Source organism: Balaenoptera musculus, chromosome 8, assembly GCF_009873245.2.
Source record: "Balaenoptera musculus isolate JJ_BM4_2016_0621 chromosome 8, mBalMus1.pri.v3, whole genome shotgun sequence".
Classification (NCBI taxonomy): domain Eukaryota; kingdom Metazoa; phylum Chordata; class Mammalia; order Artiodactyla; family Balaenopteridae; genus Balaenoptera; species Balaenoptera musculus.
The window spans coordinates 58,285,999-58,305,277 of NC_045792.1; the positions used below are offsets into that span (position 1 = coordinate 58,285,999).

The 19,279-nt window shown below is 53.4% G+C and overlaps 2 protein-coding genes across 6 annotated transcripts in view; both read left to right on the forward strand.

Moving 5' to 3' along the window:
- STARD10 (StAR related lipid transfer domain containing 10) overlaps nt 1-13,431 on the forward strand; it is a 34,707-nt gene extending 21,276 nt beyond the window's left edge. For both annotated transcript variants that reach the window (XM_036861940.1, XM_036861941.1), the window contains exons 3-7: nt 9,290-9,437; nt 10,060-10,163; nt 10,796-10,913; nt 12,727-12,779; nt 13,011-13,431. In XM_036861940.1, coding sequence (XP_036717835.1) covers nt 9,290-9,437; nt 10,060-10,163; nt 10,796-10,913; nt 12,727-12,779; nt 13,011-13,256 — 669 coding nt within the window. In that variant the 3' untranslated portion in view covers nt 13,257-13,431. The remainder of the gene's footprint in view (nt 1-9,289; nt 9,438-10,059; nt 10,164-10,795; nt 10,914-12,726; nt 12,780-13,010) is intronic.
- A 1,834-nt stretch (nt 13,432-15,265) lies between these two features.
- The window catches only part of ARAP1 (ArfGAP with RhoGAP domain, ankyrin repeat and PH domain 1), a 63,294-nt gene continuing 59,280 nt past the window's right edge, over nt 15,266-19,279 (forward strand). For 2 of the 4 annotated variants that reach the window (XM_036861691.1, XM_036861692.1), the window contains exon 1: nt 15,266-15,388. The gene's annotated coding sequence lies outside the window, so the exon portion shown is untranslated. The remainder of the gene's footprint in view (nt 15,389-19,279) is intronic. The other 2 variants (XM_036861693.1, XM_036861694.1) reach the window with 2 other exon arrangements.

Below are 19,279 nucleotides of genomic sequence, written 5' to 3' on the forward strand. Positions count from 1 at the left end.
TTTTGCTGTCACTAACTGGGTAACAGTTTTACCATATGCTCACAAGCAGTGGTTATTTTATATACTTTTGCTATTTACTAAATGTAAATTGATACTTCAGGACAGATTGAATTTACTTTTCTTTATCAGAATTATTAAAGATCTTACAGAAAGTCCCAGAATCTCCCTTCACCTGTCTCTGCCCCTGCCCCTTACACTCCATTTTATGAGGATGATGGCAGAAGTAGTAATCAGCCTCAAGTGCCACAGAGAGTTTTACAAGCGTCCAGGAGGTTTTCACAACGACCCTTCCTTCTGACCTCCACAAAGCACTGAGGGCCACCAGGCATGGCCCCAAGCACTCTAAAAGTCAGAGAAGCTCACACGGGCATGGCCTCTTTGCTGGCTCACCTGTCCCTCCTTCCATTCAGGCAGCATTTCTTTACTAGACCATGCCAGGCACTGGGGATTCCAAGACAAGCAAGGGGCCAGGATGAATCGATGCATCGCAGTGTGTGCTGATGAAGGGAGGCGGTGGGGTGGAGGAGGAGGCCCCAGACCAACCTGCAGAAGTTAGGGACACGGTAGGCGGCCTGGTCAGGACACAGCCAGGCTGAAGTTTGAGGGCAAAATAGCAAAGAACCAGCAAGGGGAGGTCCTGGGAAAGCAGGACTTATTAGATCTCTCTCCTCCTACACACCCCCACCTCTGCTTCCCCTGATGCCCTGTGTCAGTGCCCTTGAGCTGCTCTTGAGATTTGGCGGGGACATGGGGGGAAGGTCTTAAGGGTCTCCATTCTGGGGACCCCAGAAACCCAGAGGCAAGGGCAGGTGCTCTAGCAGCTTGGCTAGATGATGGCCGTGTGGGGCCTTTAGGAGGGGCAGTGGAGGGCCCTGAAGCCAGCAAGCAGGTGGTGCGCAGCCCTGGGAGGAGGACTTGGAGCAAACAGGGCAGAGGGGCCACTGGAGCTGAGCCTTTCATGTGCTGTGTGCCCTGGGTCAGTGTCTGTATCTTTTAACACCTGGACTGACATGGTGAGGGCAGTGCCTGGTTGTGGGTTGTGAGGGTGGAGCCTGTGGACTTGTGCAGGGCCCTGGTACAAGAGGGCCACGCACCCCCTCCCTGTCCGTCCACCCTGTGGCAGGATCTGAGGCATTTTTGTTGTTTTAAACTTTGTTCCTTGCCCCTTTATATCCTGCCCTTTGGTGTTAGCAGGAAAGTGCTCCCCTCGGCAGGGCCTGAGAAGTCAGGGAAAATTGCCGGGGCCTAGGGCTGGAGAAGGGCAGCTGCCGCTGGGGGCTTTATGTACAAGTCTCATTTAATCCTCACAGCTCTACTCCGGGGGGAGGATTATCCCTGTTTGACAGATGAAGATACTGGGATTCAGAACTGAAGTCCTTTGCCCAAGCCAAGGCCACACAGGCAGGAAGCGGCAGGACAGAGGCCTATCTGACCAGACAGCCTGGAATTGCTGCGAGTGTGAGCTTGTGGGGCAATGCGATGGCCCAGGTCTTCTCAGAGGAGACTTCCAGGTGCAGAGCTCCAGTGCTGAGCTTTGGAAAAGCACAGCCTTGCCTTTAAGCCCAGGGAGGGCTGAGGATAGAGTCGGGAATTTTGTTCAGAGGAAGAATCTCTGAGCTTCGCCTGCCTGGTCAGCAAGCCTTTCTGAATCCAGTGAGCTCTGCGTAATAACCATCAATTACGGCTTCCCTGGTGGCGCAGTGGTTAAGAATTTGCCTGCCAATGCAGGGGACACGGGTTCAAGCCCTCATCCAGGAAGATCCCACATGCCACAGAGCAACTAAGCCCGTGTGCCACAACTACTGAGCCTGTGCTCTAGAGCCCGCGAGCCACAACTACTGAGCCCACGTGCCACAACTGCTGAAGCCTGCGCACCTAGAGCCCGTGCTCCGCAACAAGAGAGGCCACTGCAGTGAGAAGCCTGTGCACCACAACAAAGAGTAGCCCCCTCTCGCCTCAACTAGAGGAAGCCCATGCGCAGCAACGAAGACCCAACGCGGCCAAAAATAAAATAAATTAAAAATTAAAAGAAAATAATAACCATCAATTAACTAAGGCAGTCTCCAGTTGCCAGCGTGTTTGTTTTAGCTGGGCCAGTCCTGCCCCTTGATGAAGGGAGCAGAAAGTCCTGACACTTTGGGGTCAGGCACACCCAGGCTCTGGTTCGCTCCACCTCTGTTAGCTTTGTGGCCTTGGTTAATCATTTTACCTCTCTGGGCCTCACTTTCTGCATCTGTAAAATGGGGGTGATGATATCCATCAGGGTGTTGGGGGGGTAAGAGACAATATTTGCACAGGATGCAGCTTGGCGCCCTTGACAGCTGGCAGAGGTGGTTTGACCTAAACTTCAGCCGCTGGGGGGTCCGTGGTCCAGGTGCTACTGTCTCCTTTGTGGGATGATGAATTAGTGATTTGGAGCACATGGTAATGGTTATTGAGGTGGTAGCTGTTGTTTGGGGCTATGATTGATTTGATAGCTAGTGCTCCACCCTGGTCAGGAGTGCTTTCTCTGTTTTAAATACGGTTCTTTTGGGAAAGGGTGATTTGCTTAATAGTTATTCCTTTAACAAAACTGCTAAAATGCAATGTGGTGAGAAGTCAGCACAGCCTGAGGCATGTTTCAGAGCCCAGATGGACCCCTTACCCTTCTCTGGGCCTCAGTTTCCCCAGTGGTGACCTGAAGAGTAGAGGTGGAAGAGATCATCTCCTGGGTCCCTAGGACTTTGGGATAATCCATGTGCCCCATATATCCCACGGGCAAGGATATTGGAGACCTGCTGTGTTAAGGTCTTGGCATGTGGGCCAGACTTGGATCCATCTGTCCGTGTCTCAGTTTGCTTGTTACTGCCCTGGCCATTGGCCCTCAAAGCCACACCACAGCCCCATGGACATGACCTGACTTCTTTTCCTGTCTCAGGTCAGCCATCTCCCTGGGTCCTGGGAGATACTTCAGCCCCTTCCCCTACCAACCACTTCCCTCTTCTTGTGGAGATTCCTCTTTCTCTAATACTGAGCACTGGGAAGGCATCTCCCAAAGAAGCACGGGGCAAGGGGTGGGAGAGAGGAGGAGGGTAGAGTGAGACACCGCTAGGGCACTGACCCTGCTCTGTACTTATTTATTTAAGCCTCCAGGTTTTTGCACCCCCCAGTCTCTCTGCCTGAAATGCCCTCTCTCCCCTTTCAGCAATTCAACTTCTTTTAGGTTCAGTTGCCCTCTGATCCCACAGTTCCCATGCCCACCCCCCCAACCCAGCTCATTCTCTAGTGAGATTTTATGTCCCCATCTCTCCCACTGCGCACTTGATGGGCCCTCTTTAGGGCAGGGCCCAAGTCTGGTTCACTTCTCAGTTCCCTGCCGCCCAGTTGCAGCCCTTGCACACAGCCGACTCCGGGCAGTAGTGAATGGATGGATGGAAGGGCAGGGCCAGGTGAGGCAAGAGAGGCGCCTGGGGCCCAGAATGTAAGGAGGCACATGCAAACACAACCTGGTCCTAGCCCTGTGGAAGGGTGCGTGGCTGCTTGTGGAAGCCTGCTTAAGTAATAACAGCTACTGTTTTGGGGGTATCTATGTGCCAGGCATATTGCATACATTATCTAATTTAATTTAATCACAACGTCCCCATGAGATAGGTACTTTTTAAAATTTTTAATTTATTTAATTTATTTATTTTTGGCTGCATTGGGCCTTCATTGCTGCGCGCAGGCTTTCTCTAGTTGTGGTGAGCAGGGGCTACTCTTCATTGTGGTACGCGGGCTTCTCACTGCGGTGGCTTCTTTTGTTGTGGAGCAGGGCTCTAGGCACACGGGCTTCAGTAGTTGTAGCACACGGGCTCAGTAGTTGTGGCGCATGGGCTTAGTTGCTCCGCGGCATGTGGGATCTTCCTGGACCAGGGCTTGAACCCGTGTCCCCTGAATTGGTAGGCAGATTCTTAACCATTGCGCCACCAGGGAAGCCCCGAGATAGGTACTTTTATTATCCCCATTTTTCACATGAGGAAACAAAGACTCAGGTGAGTTAAATCTTGTGCCTAAGGGGAGGAACTGGAATTGGAACCTGGGATTGCTAGACTCAGAGCCTGCAGGAGTCACCCCTGATGGCCTTCCTTGCTTGTCCATTCCCTTCCAACCATGGCTCTATGGGGTTCTGGGCAATCCCAGTTCTCTACCTCATGGGGTTTGGAGAGAGTGGAGTGTAGGGGGTACACAGTCTAATTTCTCTGGTGTCACCTGCTCCCTCTGGGCCTCAGTTTTCTCAGCTGTAAAATGGCTGCATGTGAGACTTCCTGCTGTAAACCAGGCCTTAAGGGCTTTGCAGCCAAGCATGGCCTGCTCCTTGGCTGAGCAACCCCGGCACTGCCTCCCATTCAGTTCTGGTTTCCAGGAGGAGCGCCCAACCGGCCAGCCAAAGTGAGTGACTTGCACAGGGCCCAATGGCTGTGGATTCTGGTCACAGCCCCGCCCACCAGGTGCTCTCCAGTGACTCACCTCTACCCCTGCTCGTCCCTCCAGAAGCCTCTTAGAATTACCTTGCCCATGTGGCGGCTGCAGCTGCGCACAGGAACAATGCTGGATGTAATTTACCCCTCTTGGCTCATGCGCACAGCCTCCTGGGGGCTGTGGAAAGAGCCGGGCCCAAAGCCAGACTGGCCACCTGGACCGCCTTGGTTTCCTCACCTGCAGCGCTGCCTCCACAGCCTGAGTTCTCCCCTTCCCAGCAGGCCCCACAGCTGACCTTCCTCCCCAAGAGCCTGCCGTGAGCTTGGGAACCCTTTGAAGTTTCCTTCTTTATCTTAAAGATAAGATGTTACGCAGAGTTTATGCTCAACTCAGTGCCTGGTCTGTCTTGTGGCTCTGCGTGCTCCTCCCACTGCCTGCTGTCTCAGACGGAGGCCCCTGGTCCTGAAGCCACAGAAGTCCAGAGGGAGAAGAGGCAGTCTGGGCAGTGTAGGCCTTTCTCAGTGTGCACCCAGCCGTGGGTGCAGCTTGCCCTGGGAGCACCAAGGCTGGCCTGAGGGAAGAGGAATCCCCAGGTTGGATCCTAACCTACAAAGCATAATTCTGTTGTCACTACTCCTTCATACAGTCACTGTGTGGAATAACACGTTGGAGAACTTGCAAAGCCAAACCAGCTTCCATACTTGGATTTAGAGAAGTTCTGGTTTCCTCAGAAGCCACACTTGAGTGCTCCTTCATGGTTAAGAGTATTGGAAGATCCGGTTTTGAAGTTCTGCTGCTTTCTTGCCTTATGATTTGGACAGGTTGCTTCCTCTCCTGAGCCTCAGCTTTCTGTTTTGCAGCACAGCTCACCGGGGGGTGAAGAGTGAGTGTGTGTGTTGAATGTCAGGTGCAACACCCAGACCTCAGTGTCGCTGCACAGTGGAGGTGTGTCTGTATGCTCCTGATGATGCCAGATCTGGCCTCTGCCGTCTTCTCCATCCCATCCTTCTCATCACTTTGTTCAATCACTCATTTATTCATTCGCTCATGTTTCATTAGTCTTTCTCAGTCTGATATAGTTCCTGAGTCTTTCCTTGACTTTCATGACCCTGACACTTAGAGGCCAGATATTTTGTAAAAGTCCCTCATTTTGGGTTTGTCTGATATTCCTTATGATTAGATTTAGATCATGCATCTTTGGCAGAAATATCACATTAAGTGGTACCTGTATTCTTTTCATTGCATCCTATCAGGAAACATCCAGTTGTAACTTGGCCTATCACTAATGATGTTCACTTTGATCACTTGGTTAAGGTGGTATCTGCCAGGCAATGTGAAGTTACTGATTTGATGGGAAGGTACTTTGAAACTATATAAATACCCTATTCCTCATTAAACATTAAATTTATTTATTTATTCATACCTGTATATACTTTGGTTTCCTATTTTATTCAGTGGAATATAATCTGTTACTATCATTATTTATTTTAATACATGAGTTGGCCCAGCTTTAGCCCATGGTAGGGGACCAGCTGTCCTGTTTGCCTGGGACTGAGGGATTTCCCGGGATACGGACTTCCAGTGCTAAACTGGCAAACCCTGATGAGTTGGTCATGGAACCAGCAGGAGCCCTTCACACTGGCTCCTGTGTCTGCTGGGCAAGGTCCCTATCACTCTGTAAGTATGTTGTCCTTACTTTCTGGCACAGTGAGATGTTCCAGGTACATCTTATACTTACTCCGACTTAGCCCTGGAATTATGCATTTCTCCAAGAAGACCTGGAAGCAGGACCTTTGAGTATTAGGCTGCAGCACACCATGGGCACTGGAGCAGATGGAACTCATTCAGCTTCCCTACAGGCCACACTGTTCTCTCTGCCAGGGCCACTTGCTAGATTCCTACCTTCCATGCTGAGCTTCTCCATGAAGACTGATTCCCCACATGCCTCACCGCACACAGCTGACCACCTCCTCTGTGCCCCATTGGGCAGTTTGGGCACCTCCCCATTTCCAAGTTGGTCTCCTCTCTCAACTGGAAGCCTCTGAAGGACAGGCCTCAGATTCATCTCTGACTCTTCTGTGCTCTGCACAGAGCTGAAGCTGATTAAATGACTGGATCTAGTCATACCACCTGGTGGAGCAGAAAAGCAGAGGGCAGGGAGGGAGGATGACACACAATGAGTTTTTGCAGGCTGGAGCTGTCCTTGAACTTTGGTTTTCTTAACTAAAATGGGGCTAATCCCTCAGAGTGTTGCTGTAGGAATAAAATGTGGTAATGTGTAGAAAGCCCTTAGGATAGTGCTTGTGGTGAGCACACCTCTCAGTATCTCTGGGAAACTTTTTTTTTTTTGCTGCGCTGGGTCTTTGTTGCTGCGCGCAGTATTTCTCTAGTTGTGGCGAGCGGGGGCCACTCCTTGCTGTGGTGTGCAGGCTTCTCACTGCGGTGGCTTCTCTTGTTGTGGAGCACCGGCTCTAGGCGCGCGGGCTTCAGTAGTTGTGGCACGTGGGCTCAGTAGTTTTGGCTCGCGGGCTCTAGAGCGCAGGCTCAGTAGTTGTGGCACACGGGCTTAGTTGCTCCACGGCAATGTGGGATCTTCCCGGACCAGGGCTCGAACCCGTGTCCCCTGCATTGGCAGGCGGATTCTTAACCACTGCGCCACCAAGGAAGCCCCTGAGAAACATTTTTATTTAATTTTTTTTCATTATTGCAGAAGCAGTACTATATATTTTAGAAAATTAGAAATACAGACAGCAAAAAGAAAATAAAGCTATTATATGCTCATCATTTATAGATTGCCACTGTTAACACCTTAGTGATTGTGCTTCCCAGGCCTTTTCTGTGCATATATTTTTCCCCCAAAATGAGATTATATCATGCATTCCATTTTGTAACTTGCTTTTCTTCAGGCAGCAATCTCCACCATTTTGTTTCAGTAAATTTTCAGCACATCTAACTAACACTCAGATCATATTCATATTTCTCCTATTGTCCCAAATATGTCCTTATAGCTGTTGTGTCCAAGCCAGTATGTAATCCAGGACCACACTTTCTATCTGGTTATTTGTCCTATAAGTCTTAGTCTAGCCTAGTTCCTTCCTTATGACATTGACCTGTAGAAGAGACTGGACTAGTAGCCCTGCAGAATGTCTCACCATCTGGCTTTGTCTTGTATTCTTATGGTGACACTTAACTTGTTCCTCTGTCCATTGTATTTTCTGTTGAGTGAAGCATATCCAGGGCTTGAGGAGTTCACTTGTGCCTAGAATACCCAATGGGTAGTGTCCTTCCTGTGTCCTCTCATCACCATTAGTGGTGCCAGGGCCTAACCCAAGATTAGGGGGAAGGTGATGTGACCCCTCCCTCATATGGCTGCATGTATTTACCTTTTAGTAGAAAGTAATGTGTGGTTCCCTTGGCACCGTCTGAACACCCAGTTCTGGGAAACCTTTTTTTTTTTTTTTAATATTTATTTATTTATTTATTTATGGCTGAGTTGTGTCTTCGTTTCTGTGCGAGGGCTTTCTCCAGTTGCGGCAAGCGGGGGCCACTCTTCATCGCGGTGCGCGGGCCTCTCACTATCGCGGCCTCTCTTGTTGCGGAGCACAGGCTCCAGACGCGCAGGCTCAGTAGTTGGGGCTCACGGGCCTAGTTGCTCCGCGGCATGTGGGATCTTCCCAGACCAGGGCTCGAACCCATGTCCCCTGCATTAGCAGGCAGATTCTCAACCACTGCACCACCAGGGAAGCCCCCTGGGAAACCTTTTTAAACTACACAATAGAACTTGTCCATTTGCTGAGGGGAACTTGATCCTGGGGTTTGGGCTTTCGGGTGAAAAAAAAATCATAGAACAAGGATATGGACTGAGTTTCATCTTGCTGAGTGTAAATCTAGTAAAACCTGGTTCTGTTTTTATTTGCTTTCCAGACATGTGATCTAGGTTAAATCCCAGCTTTGCTACTTACCAGCTGAGTGACCGTGGGCAAGTTCCTTAACCTCTCTGAGCCTTAAGTTCCTCTTTGGATTTCTTGTCTGGTAGAGTTATTGTGGGGGTTAAATAAAAAACAAAAAGTGTCCTCGGCTCTTTTCTCCCCTAGATGGAAAGCTCTTTGAGAACAAGGCTGATAAATAATAAGAAATCCAAAGATGTTTGTTGGGGGAATTCCCTGCAGTCCAGTGGTTAGGACTCCTGTGCTTCCACTGAAGGGGGCATGGGTTAGATCCCTGATCGGTGAACTAAGATCCCACATGCTGCATGGCGTGGCCAAAAACAAAACAAAACAAAACCCAAAACCAAACCAAACCAAACAAAAAACAAAGATGTTTGTTGGATGGCGGAAAAAAGAAAAAAAGGGCAAATGGTGATAAGTACCAGGTGATAAGTACCATGGAGGAAAGACATCATCCATTTAGGCATTTGTTTGTTCATTCATGCTTTCATTTCATTTAACATGTACTCATACCAGGCTCTGTACTGAATCGACTGAACCTCTGCCCATGAAGTTCAGGGACCTGGAGGGCACAGATAAAGAGATTCAGTGTATGGCAGTCCAGAAAGTTGGCTGGGTAATTCAGGAAGACTTCCTAGAGGAGACCTAGAGGATGAATGGGGAGGTTTGGTGGGGGCTGAGATGGGGGAGACAGTCTCTGGATGCAGGGGCTTTTTCCTGGCACAGGTGGCTTCTGGGAGGGCTGGACAGGACTCATGGCAAGAGGTGAGCCCTTGCTGGCTTCAGAGGTCACTGTTCCTCCTTGTCCTCCTTCTCCTCCTCTCTCCTTGCCTGTCTGCCCTCCCATCCCCTAACCAGGACTTTGAGCCCTGTGTGACCCTGACAACCCATGTGTCTGTCTGCAGTGCCGGATGGAGTGCCGTGATGTGCCAGCAGAGACGCTCTACGACGTCCTACATGACATTGAATACCGAAAGAAGTGGGACAGCAATGTCATTGAAACTTTTGACATTGCCCGCTTGACAGTCAACGCTGACGTGGGCTATTATTCTTGTGAGCAGACGCGAGCACGCCGATCCCAGCCCCCTCCACCTCCATCCAGGCCTCCAGCCCAGCCTCCTCCTCCCACCTTCCATCCTTGGGGTCACTCCCATGGCCAGGCTGCTCAGAGACCTGAGTGCAGAGATGTAGGGCTGCCCTCCCTGAATCCCTATCCACTCCCAGACACTTGAGCACACATACATGTGCACTCACAAACACATATGTACTCCCATGTTCAAGTATACACATTCCACACAAACACACATGCACAGTCATGTACAAAACCCACAGCCACATGCCACCTACTCACAGTCACACATTTCATGGACACACTCACAGTAATACCATTGTTTTCTCATACACTCACATTCACATATACAAACAGATCAGGCCAGCAAGGTAAGGGCTGTGTGAGGCTGTGAGGAGCAGGGATGGCTGGATACAGGAGGGGAAAGGGTTCTGTTCTGTCTCTTTGCTAGTTCCAGAAACTAGGTCTGGTGGTGGTGGGGGGGGTACCTGTTTGGACCAGGGGGAGCTGGCAGTTAACCAGGCATCCCTATGTCTCTGGGCTTTGCCACACCCTTTCAGTCAGGCAGGCCAGTGGTCTGGCTGAACTGTCCCTTGTCCTCTACAGGGAGGTGCCCAAAGCCCCTGAAGAATCGTGATGTCATCACCCTCCGCTCCTGGCTTCCCATGGGCACTGATTACATCATTATGAACTACTCAGTCAAACATCCTGTGAGTCAACCTGCCTTCCCTGCTGGGTGGGCAGGGGAAGGTACCAGGTAGGGCTGGGCCAGCAGGCCTAGCCCAGGGAGAGGACCCTGGCTGCTATCAGGACTTTTCTGTGACTTCAGGCCAGGCATGAAGCCTTCTGTCCCTGTTTCCTTCCTATACAGTGAGAATAATGGTTCCTGTCTTCCTGCTGGGGCTTTCAAGCAGATGAGAGGGCGGTGTGGGCCATCACTGTGGACAAGTGGGTGGGATGGACTGGCTGGGAAAGGGGGAGCAAGAGGTGAGAGGTAGGGTCCTCTGACCCTCCCTGAGTCTGGGTCTCCATGGCAGGAAGGACAGGCAGGTGCAGCTGGCTTGGCAAGGGTGTGTGCGTGTGTGCGCACGCTCATGCACGCCCATGTGTTTGCTCATGAACCCTGACCCCAGACTTGGGTCTTTCTGGAGGGGAACAGGGGAAGCTTAAGAGGGGCAAGGATGACTCCTGACTCCTCCCTTTTTCCTCACCCCAATATCAGGCCTGGCCTGGAGTGGATGCCAGGGGATGTAAACCAACTCTGTGTGTGTTAAGTGTACTTACAAAGACACCTTCTTTTCCCACACCTTGAGTCTCACCTCCCTGTGCCTTCCATTCCCAGAAATACCCACCTCGGAAAGACTTGGTCCGAGCTGTGTCCATCCAGACGGGCTATCTCATCCAGAGCACGGGGCCCAAGAGCTGCGTCATCACCTACCTGGCTCAGGTGGACCCCAAAGGTGAGGGCTTGGCCCTGGAAGCCCATCATGGGATCCTTCCTTATACCGCAGGGCATGGGGCTTGATCTACTTGATCTACTGGGATCCAGAAGGGCCTCTGTTAGGAGGTGTTTTGTATTTTGGGGCATCTGCGCCCACAACATTCTTTGAACCAAAGTTTGAGACTTTACAGTTGTTTGAAAAGCAAGGGCCAAGGTGGTATAGCCACTGCTCCATGACGAAGCTTATAGCTGTCTTCCTGGACTCCCACTCCCCCATGCTCTGACTTGCTCCCTGCTCACTGGCTGCTCCCACTCTGTCTTGTTGGCTTCTATCCTGGAGGTCTGGGTTTCCTAGGCCCCAGTCCTTTTTCCCTTGGCGGGGCTCAGCTACTCCCCAGGCTTCTGTGGCTGGGTTGACCACATGTCTCTCTTTGCTGAGATCCAGATCCCTGTGGCCATTGGCCTCTTGGACATGTCCCTCAGGGTGTCTCTTAGGACCTGAGGCTCCCTGTGTCCAATGCTGAACTTACTGTCTCCTCTCCTAACTTGCCCCTTCTCCTAAGTCTCTTCCCTCTAGTCACTCATGCCAAAAACCTGGTGGTTGTCTGGGGTCCCCTCTTCTCAGCTCCCAAATCTAGTCACTAATTATTATTGATTTTACCTCCTAAATAGCTCCTGAATCTGTCATTTCTTTCCATACTCAGTGACCTTGTCTGTCCATACAGCTACCAGAGGGATTTTTCCAAAGGACTTATTTCCTTGTGACTCTCTTCTGCTAAAGTCCTTTTGTGACTTTCCATTGCCCTCAGAGTAAAGTCCAAGCCCCCTCCCCGGGTTTCCCAGTCCCTCCTCATAGCTTACACCTTCCTACCTATCTAAGCAGCCCTTTCCCTCGGCCTAGAAACACCTCTCTGCCCTTACTCATCCCTCCAGGGCTGCTTCACCACCTCTATCCCTGATACCCAGAGGAGTCGCTGGCTCCCTGCCCTGTGGACCCATCCCCCTCTAACAGAGTACTTGGCATACTGTTGGGGCCCCCCAGACAGTGAGTTCCTCTCTCGGTCCCCAGGGCTGGTCCAGGGTGGGTATCACTGAGTGAATGTGGAGTGAGTGAAGGAATGGATGAATGACTAGAGGAGGGGTAAGCCTTGAGCATCTTTGCCTGGGTATGCCCCCAGCACCACTGAGGGCCCACGGGCCCAGGCCCAGAGCTCCCCAGCACCTCACTGAGTGAGTTTATTGTGTGTCAGAGGCAGAGCAGACACTTGGGAATCAGACAGGGTGGAGAGCTGGGCTGTGGATTCTAGGTCAGGCCAGGCTGGAGTGCTTAGCCAAGAGGTCTATGTAGCAGCTAGGCTTCCTGGGCCAGGGGGCTTGGAAGGACAGGCAGAGCAGCGGATGAGCACCAGGGCCGTTCAAGGTAGCGGGACTGGGTATGAGAAAAGGGAGGTCAGTGTGAGTAGAGGGGAGGCAGCAGGTGAGAGCTCGACTGGCCAGGATTTCAACCCAGGTGTTGCCTGTGGTCACCTAGGACCCTGTGGTTTTCTTTTGTGTAGCCCTTGGGCTCACCAGCGGGCAGAGGCAGGGGGTGGTGGAGGTGGGGGGTTAACAGAGATGAGCCTGAGGACCATGGTCTGAGGTAGAAAGAGGGGGTGAAGATGATGAAGTCTTATAGGGCTTGCCTCACAGCGCCCCCTCCCTAAGGAGAAGAGCGTGTCCTCCCTGGAAGCCCCAGGCTGGAGTGAGGGGGCTGGTATGTGTGTTTGTGGGGGGCTGGTTCCCTGAGGTTGCTGCTTCCCTTTTCTCCTCACTACCCATTCCTGCCCTCATAGGCTCCTTACCCAAGTGGGTGGTGAATAAATCTTCTCAGTTCCTGGCTCCCAAGGTGAGTGGCCTTGGGACTTTGCGGGTGTGGGGTTTGGGGGAGAGGGTTCCAGGATGAGGGGGTGGAGTCAGGGGGGGAGCTAAGGCTGAGGGGCGGAGTTATGAAAACTGGATCAAGAGTCAGGATCCTGGGAGATGCGGACTGAGCCGCTGGAGGGCGCAGGAGGGGATGTGGTGAAGACATAGTCCGCTCCCCGCTCACCCCTTACTCGGCGGTGCGGCGGCTCCGCAGGCCATGAAGAAGATGTACAAGGCGTGCGTCAGATACCCTGAGTGGAAGCAGAAGCATCAACCGCACTACAAGCCGTGGCTACACCCAGAGCAGAGCCCGTTGCCGAGCCTGGCGCTGTCGGAGCTGTCTGTGCAGCACGCGGACTCGCTGGAGAACATCGACGAGAGTGCGGTGGCAGAGAGCCGGGAGGAGCGCATGGGCAGCGCGGGCGGCGAGGGCAGTGATGACGACACTTCGCTCACCTGAGCACGGCACCACGGCAGGGACCAAGACAAGACGGGGCGGAGCCCAGGGGTGGCGGATCCTCCCGCGCTTTCTCCCCTCCCCCACTCCTTGCGCCTGCTGGGGACGCTGGGCTCCGGCCCAGGCTGGCGCTGCGGCGCGGCTGGACACAACCCCAATAAACGGTCCCACAGACTCAGCCGGCTCATCACTGTGCCTGCTTCCCACTTGCTCAGGGCACAGGCGCCGCCCTCGGTCCCTCTATTCTACAGTTCATTTTGTTAATTTTATTATTGATCACCTGGACTTTGCTCCTTTAGATATCCCCTCATTCCCGATGTGTAGCTCGGAACACACCCCCTCCTGTCCCTGGTGTGTTCATTATCCTTGCATCCATTCATTAGTTCACTTTTCATCCATCCACCTGTCCTTATTGTGTGTTCATTAGGCCATTCACTGCAGGCTCTTTGGCTACCTTTCACTGCTCTAAAAGAAGGAGCAGGTCTGGCCAGAGGCCCGGGGTCAGGGGTCAGAGAGTGGGGTTCTATTGTAAGACCTTCAGCCTAAGGCCCGCTGGGTCCAAGCTATGGACTGGGGGTCTGACACTCTCCAGTTGTGACAGGAGGGGGAGAGGTCCTTGGGTCTCAGACCACAGCACTGTGGGCCTCAGAGCTTAGGCTGGGGCAGCATGTTCTGCAGGGAGTTTGGGGGTTGAGGTGAGTGTCATCAGACTCCAGTGCAGTGGAGGGACCAGGCCCTGTGATTTGAGCCCTCCCTAGATCATTTAGAAGACCTCAGGCCTGTGTTAACAGAAAGGGTGGGGCCTCCAACCGATTGCCAGTGGTCAGATGCCAGTTCCCTGATCCTGTGTTCCACCTGGCTGCTTTGATGTCTAGGCTTTGAAGTCTAGAGGGATGCCTGGGCCTCTCCTGTTCTCTGTAGCCCACAGGTGCCCTCTGCTGCCTGAGGGTCACCCCTGCTATCAGGTCGGGAGGAGGGCCTGGTGCTCCACCCCTCTCCAGTGTTTTTGTACCCCGTATGAATTTTGAGCCGGAAGTTCTCCCCAAGGTCTGGCCTTACCCTCTCCTGGGAAGCGACTTAACTTTGCCTGTCAGGAAGACACTTGGAGTCTACTTTTTCCTAGAGGGGCAGGGTGAATGTTCAGTAGGGGTAGGCAGGACATTCTGTAACTCACCAAGACTTGGCCAGTTTACCCAATACTGACTTTGTAACTTCGGGCAAGCCCTGGAACTTCTTTGGAGCCTTATTTCCTAATCTATATCCTGGGGTGATGATTTTTCACCTTCAGGCAGATTGCGATAAAAGGAATAAGTTGCCCAGCACTGGGCTTGGCATGTAGTAGGTGCTCAAATTAATGAAGCCCAATCTCAGCCCTGGACATAGGACCTGGAAATGCCTGCCAAACCCCAGACCCTCGACCCTCATCTGTGTGTATGCTGGCAGGATGGGTAGAAATCTCCCATTCTCTAGGCCAGGGAAGTTGCCTGGCAGCCAGGACCTCAGGCTGCAGCCTTTATAAAGCCAAGGGATCCTTGGGTCCTCTGACTAGAATCTTCCCCACCACCCTGCTCCTGAGAGATGTGGGTCCAGGGAGAGAAGTAGGATATTTTCGAAGAATGAAGTGGGTAAGGACTTCCTGGAGGAGGAGGTCAGGGACTTTGGTCTTCCAGCTTCCAACTGCCCCTTTCCGCTCTGTGGGTGGGGCGGTTTGTGGCTTGTCCCTCCCAGGGAGAGGGGCGTCAAGAGGCAGAGAGACTCAGGAAGAGATGAAGACTCAGAGGGCGGGGGTGGTGGAGGTAGACCGGAGCCTCAGGAGACGGAGACGGACCTGTGAGCAGCGAGAGGGACAGGAGAGACTTAAAGATCAACCTGTCCGCAAGGCGGGCCAGGCCAGAGGACTCGAAGACCGTGACTAGGCGTGGCCGGGAAGGGGGCGTGTCCCTGGGAAGGGGGCGTGTCCCTGCCCCCTTCTCCGTCCTCCCCTCCCCGGGGCGTCACGTGGGGCGGGCGGAAGCGCCCGGCAGGGTGGGCGCGCCTGGCCTGCGGCCGCGAGTTGGCTACACCGGCGTCAGTGGTGGCCCCGGGACCCCGGGTCCCCGCGTCCCCGCGTCCCCGCGTGGAGTCTTCGCTCACAGGTCAGTGCGGCTGCCGGGTCCTCCCCGTCCGCTGCCCCTTGGCCAGGTGTGGCCCGGAGTTTCCCCATTCCGCAGAAGGGAACGCCGAGGCCGCGCGGCGACTCTGCGCCCGGCGACTACTTCCGCGGGCGTTTCTCTGGGTCACGTCGTCTGTTCTGACTGGTGGTGGTGATGGGGTCGCCTCCGGAGGATGCGCGGTCGGGCTAGAGACGGTAGGGAGGAGGGCGAACCGGCGGGACAGGGGGCTTCCACCCTTTAGCCCTTTGGCGTGAAGTCTCCGAGGTTCCGGGGCCAACCCGCCCTCGGGCACCTTGATTTTCTCATCTGTGAAATGAAGGCTCCCACTTCGTTGACTGCAGAGACCCTTACCGGTCTGCAAGTTCTTATGACCTTATGCGCTGGACCTGGGGCACCACTGATCTTGGGCAGACTACTTCCGGGCTCTGCGCCTCAATTCCCCACCAGTAAATGGGGGCATGGCTTCCCAAGAGCCCCTACCTGGCCCAGTTGCTGGAAAAAGAAGGAGGTGTGTGTTCACTGAACGGGGTCAAGCCGGGAGTGGGTTATTGGGACTGGAGAGAGCAGACTCCGAGTGCAGCCTGAGGGCATGGGGTGGGCCTTTGGTCCCAGATCTGGAGGGGTGGTTTTTAGTGCTGGGGAACTCTGGTCGGTATCTGGCATATGCACCCTCACTCCCCCAAAGCTCCTGTCCTGGGGAGCCTTCCCCAATCCCCAGGGCTGCAGGGTTGGACAGATATATGGAGGTACTCAGAGAAGGATTTGACTGTTTGCCGAGCAGCGTCCAGACAGAGGCACCCAGGATACCTGTCCTCGGAGAGCAGAGTGTCCAGGCTAGGAGAGACCTCCCAGCAAGCTCATTACAGGGTAGAAGGAGCCCTGCGGAGTCAGAAGACAGGTGCAGACAGGTACTGGGATGGAATCAGGCACTGGGACTCTTGGAGGCTCAGGAAGGAGGAGATGGTTGGAATGGGCCTTGGCAGTTAAGTGGTAATTCACAAGGATAAGGACCCTCAGAGGAGGGCAAAGCTTGTGCAGAGGCAGGAACTTGCATGGTGTGTTTGAGGAATGGCAAGGAGATGTAAGTGGCTGGAATGGGTAGCAGGGGTTGAGTGTAGAGAGAACCAATCCCCCGGTCCCGTGGCTGGTTGAGGGTTGTCCAGACCCTGGCTTGGGGAATCCTGTCTTCCCATTTGCTGCTTGCTCACTGGAATAGGGCAAGAGGGGGTTGTCCCAGGCAGAGTCCTGACAACTGTGAGGTGGAAGTGGGCAGATTGCTCCCAGGCTTCGTTGGGGCATTCAGGCCTCCCCAGTCAGCCCCAGCCTCACCCCCATCGTCTCTTGGACTCCAGCCATGCCTTTCCACACATCATGCCTCAGCCCTTTGTGCAGGTTGCTTGTCCTCCCCTCTACCTTACAGAAGTTTTCTTCTCTTCCAAACCTCCCAGGTCCTTTGGGACTTAAGAGGTGGGCCTTCTCCTGCCTAGCCTTTCAGTGCTGTGTAGGGCACAACTTAGGAAGGGTCTCCTTGGAGCTCTGTGGGGAAGGGGACTGCAGAGCTGTGGGGGTGACTGGGACCTGGGACAGTCCCTCTGCAGCCACCAAACACTACGTGACTCTGCAAGTTCCCAAACCTCTCCATTTCCCCATCTGCTGGGTTGGGTGATAAGCCCTGGCCCCATGCTCCAAAGAGAGACTCTGCTGGAGCAAGAATTGGGCCTGTCTGAGTCTAATTCCTTCCCCCAGCAGTGAGTGTTTGAATGAAGAAAAGGGAGAACCTGGGGAGAAGGGGTCACTTCAGAGGGGTAAGGGGCCTCTGAGAGTCCTAAGGGCTAGTTGTGGACTAGGCTAGTACAAAGCCCTAGGACAGAGGGGAGTCCCCTCCACTCTCCGGGGGCCCTCTCCCCTCCCCACCCCACTCTCCCTTTGGCCAAGCTCAAAGCCAGCCAGCTGATGCCCAAACAAGTGGCCTCTGTTCCCAGGATGGGGGGAGGGGAGGCAGGACCTGGGCTGCAGGGCCTGGGCTGCAGGCCCGTCTGTCCAGCACTGACCCTGGCCCCCCGCCCTTCACTCTGGATCTTAACCCTTGGGGGCCTGAGAGGGGCCCTGGACTGCTTGAAGGCTGGTACCCCTTGCCCACCAGCTGTCCCCTCCACCCCACTTTAGGGTCCCAAGGGTTCTGTTGCAGCAGGAGGGGGTGCAGTAGGACATGAATTGGAAATGGAGAAGGAAAGGAGGGAATGGAGGTGGGAGGGAGGCTGAAGCAGATATGGCCATGGACAGAGATCACTTGGCCCAGAAGCTTTTTTCATAGATGAGGAGACTGAGGCCAGGGACCAGAGATCGGACCAGGATCACACAGCAAGCCCTAGTGGGGGTCAGGACTGACCCGACTCCTAGTCTGGGCCCTCTTGGGGAGAAGAAAGGGAAAGGGAGGGACCTCTACTTGATTTGAATACCTACGGTGTGCCTGACACTGCACATTTGTTACTTTATTTAGCTTTACATCATTCCGTGAGACAAGGGTCATCCTCCAGTAAGACAGGGGAAGAAACAGCCTCGGAGAGAGCTGAGTAATACTATCAGCGAGAATGACGCCAGCAAACATGCACACAGCACCTTTGTGGGCACTACTACGTATGTTAACCAGTTTCGTCCTCCCAACAAACCTAGAAGTTAGGCACCATTCTACAGATAAGGAAACTGAGGCACAGAGAGGTTAAGTAACTTGCCCAACATCACGGCAAATAAGTGGTAGAGGCAGAATCAGGACCCAGGCATTTGTTTGCCTCCTTTGGCCTGATTTCCCCTCCCCCAGCCTGACGTCACTCCTTGAGCTCAGTCCAGGGTCCCACTCAGTGAGGGGCTTTCCCCTGGGTGGTGGCCAAGGCAGCCTCGAGCAGAGTGTGACCCCAGCCATGCAGACCCGGCCCTCCCTTAGGAGCAGAGTCCAGTCCCTTGGGCGGCCCCTGTCACCCCCTCCTCTGGTCTCTGTCAGGCTGGACTCTTCCCCCTCCATAGCCCTGCATGGAGGGGCACTTCATGTTTCAGGAAGGGGCTCTGCACCAAGGGTCTGAACAGCAGGAGGGTGTGGGGAGGCCCTCAGAGATCCCCTACAAGTACAGTCCCAGTGGAGCTCAGGGACTCAACACCAGTATCCCCAGCCCTGATCAGAGAGGACATCTTGTCCACCTAGCCCCCCTCCACCCCCCCACCACTGTCAGGCCCCCAGACCTGTAGATTCCAATGAGGGTTCTGGAGAAGACAGTCTCAGCCCCAAAAGGCAGGTGACCTCAGGTTCAGGGATGGCCTGGGGTGGCGGGGAGGGAGGGCAGTGCATCGCTGGTCTTCTACATGACCTTCCTGTGGAATTTCTCTCTGTCTCATCGTTTGGAACATAGTTCAGAAGGGAAAAAAGATTCTGTCCCATAAACAGGACGTCTGTCCCAGACCATTGAGACAATCAGAGTCGCTGGGAGGGGATGTGGAGTTAAGTGACCAATTCAATAACAAAATTATTATTTAATAGTAGTAATAATAGTAGCAGTAGCTACTGTTTTTTGGAAGCTTACTACATGCCAGACACTTGTGCTAAACATTTTATGTACTGATTTCATTTAATCCTCAACAATAGTCCTACGGGGTAGGCACTGTTCCCTTTTTACAGATGAAGAAACTGAGGCCTCGAGAAGTTAAGTAATTTTCCTGAGATCATTTATTATATAGAAGAGCTGGGAGTCTGAATTTCTCTAGCTTCACAGTGAGAACCCTGAGCACTGGGAGACACTGCAGGCAGACAAGATCCAAACCCTGTCCTTCTCTGGGAACTCCCAGTCGGGGTGGCAGGCAGGGACGGGAGGGCTGCCTGGGCAG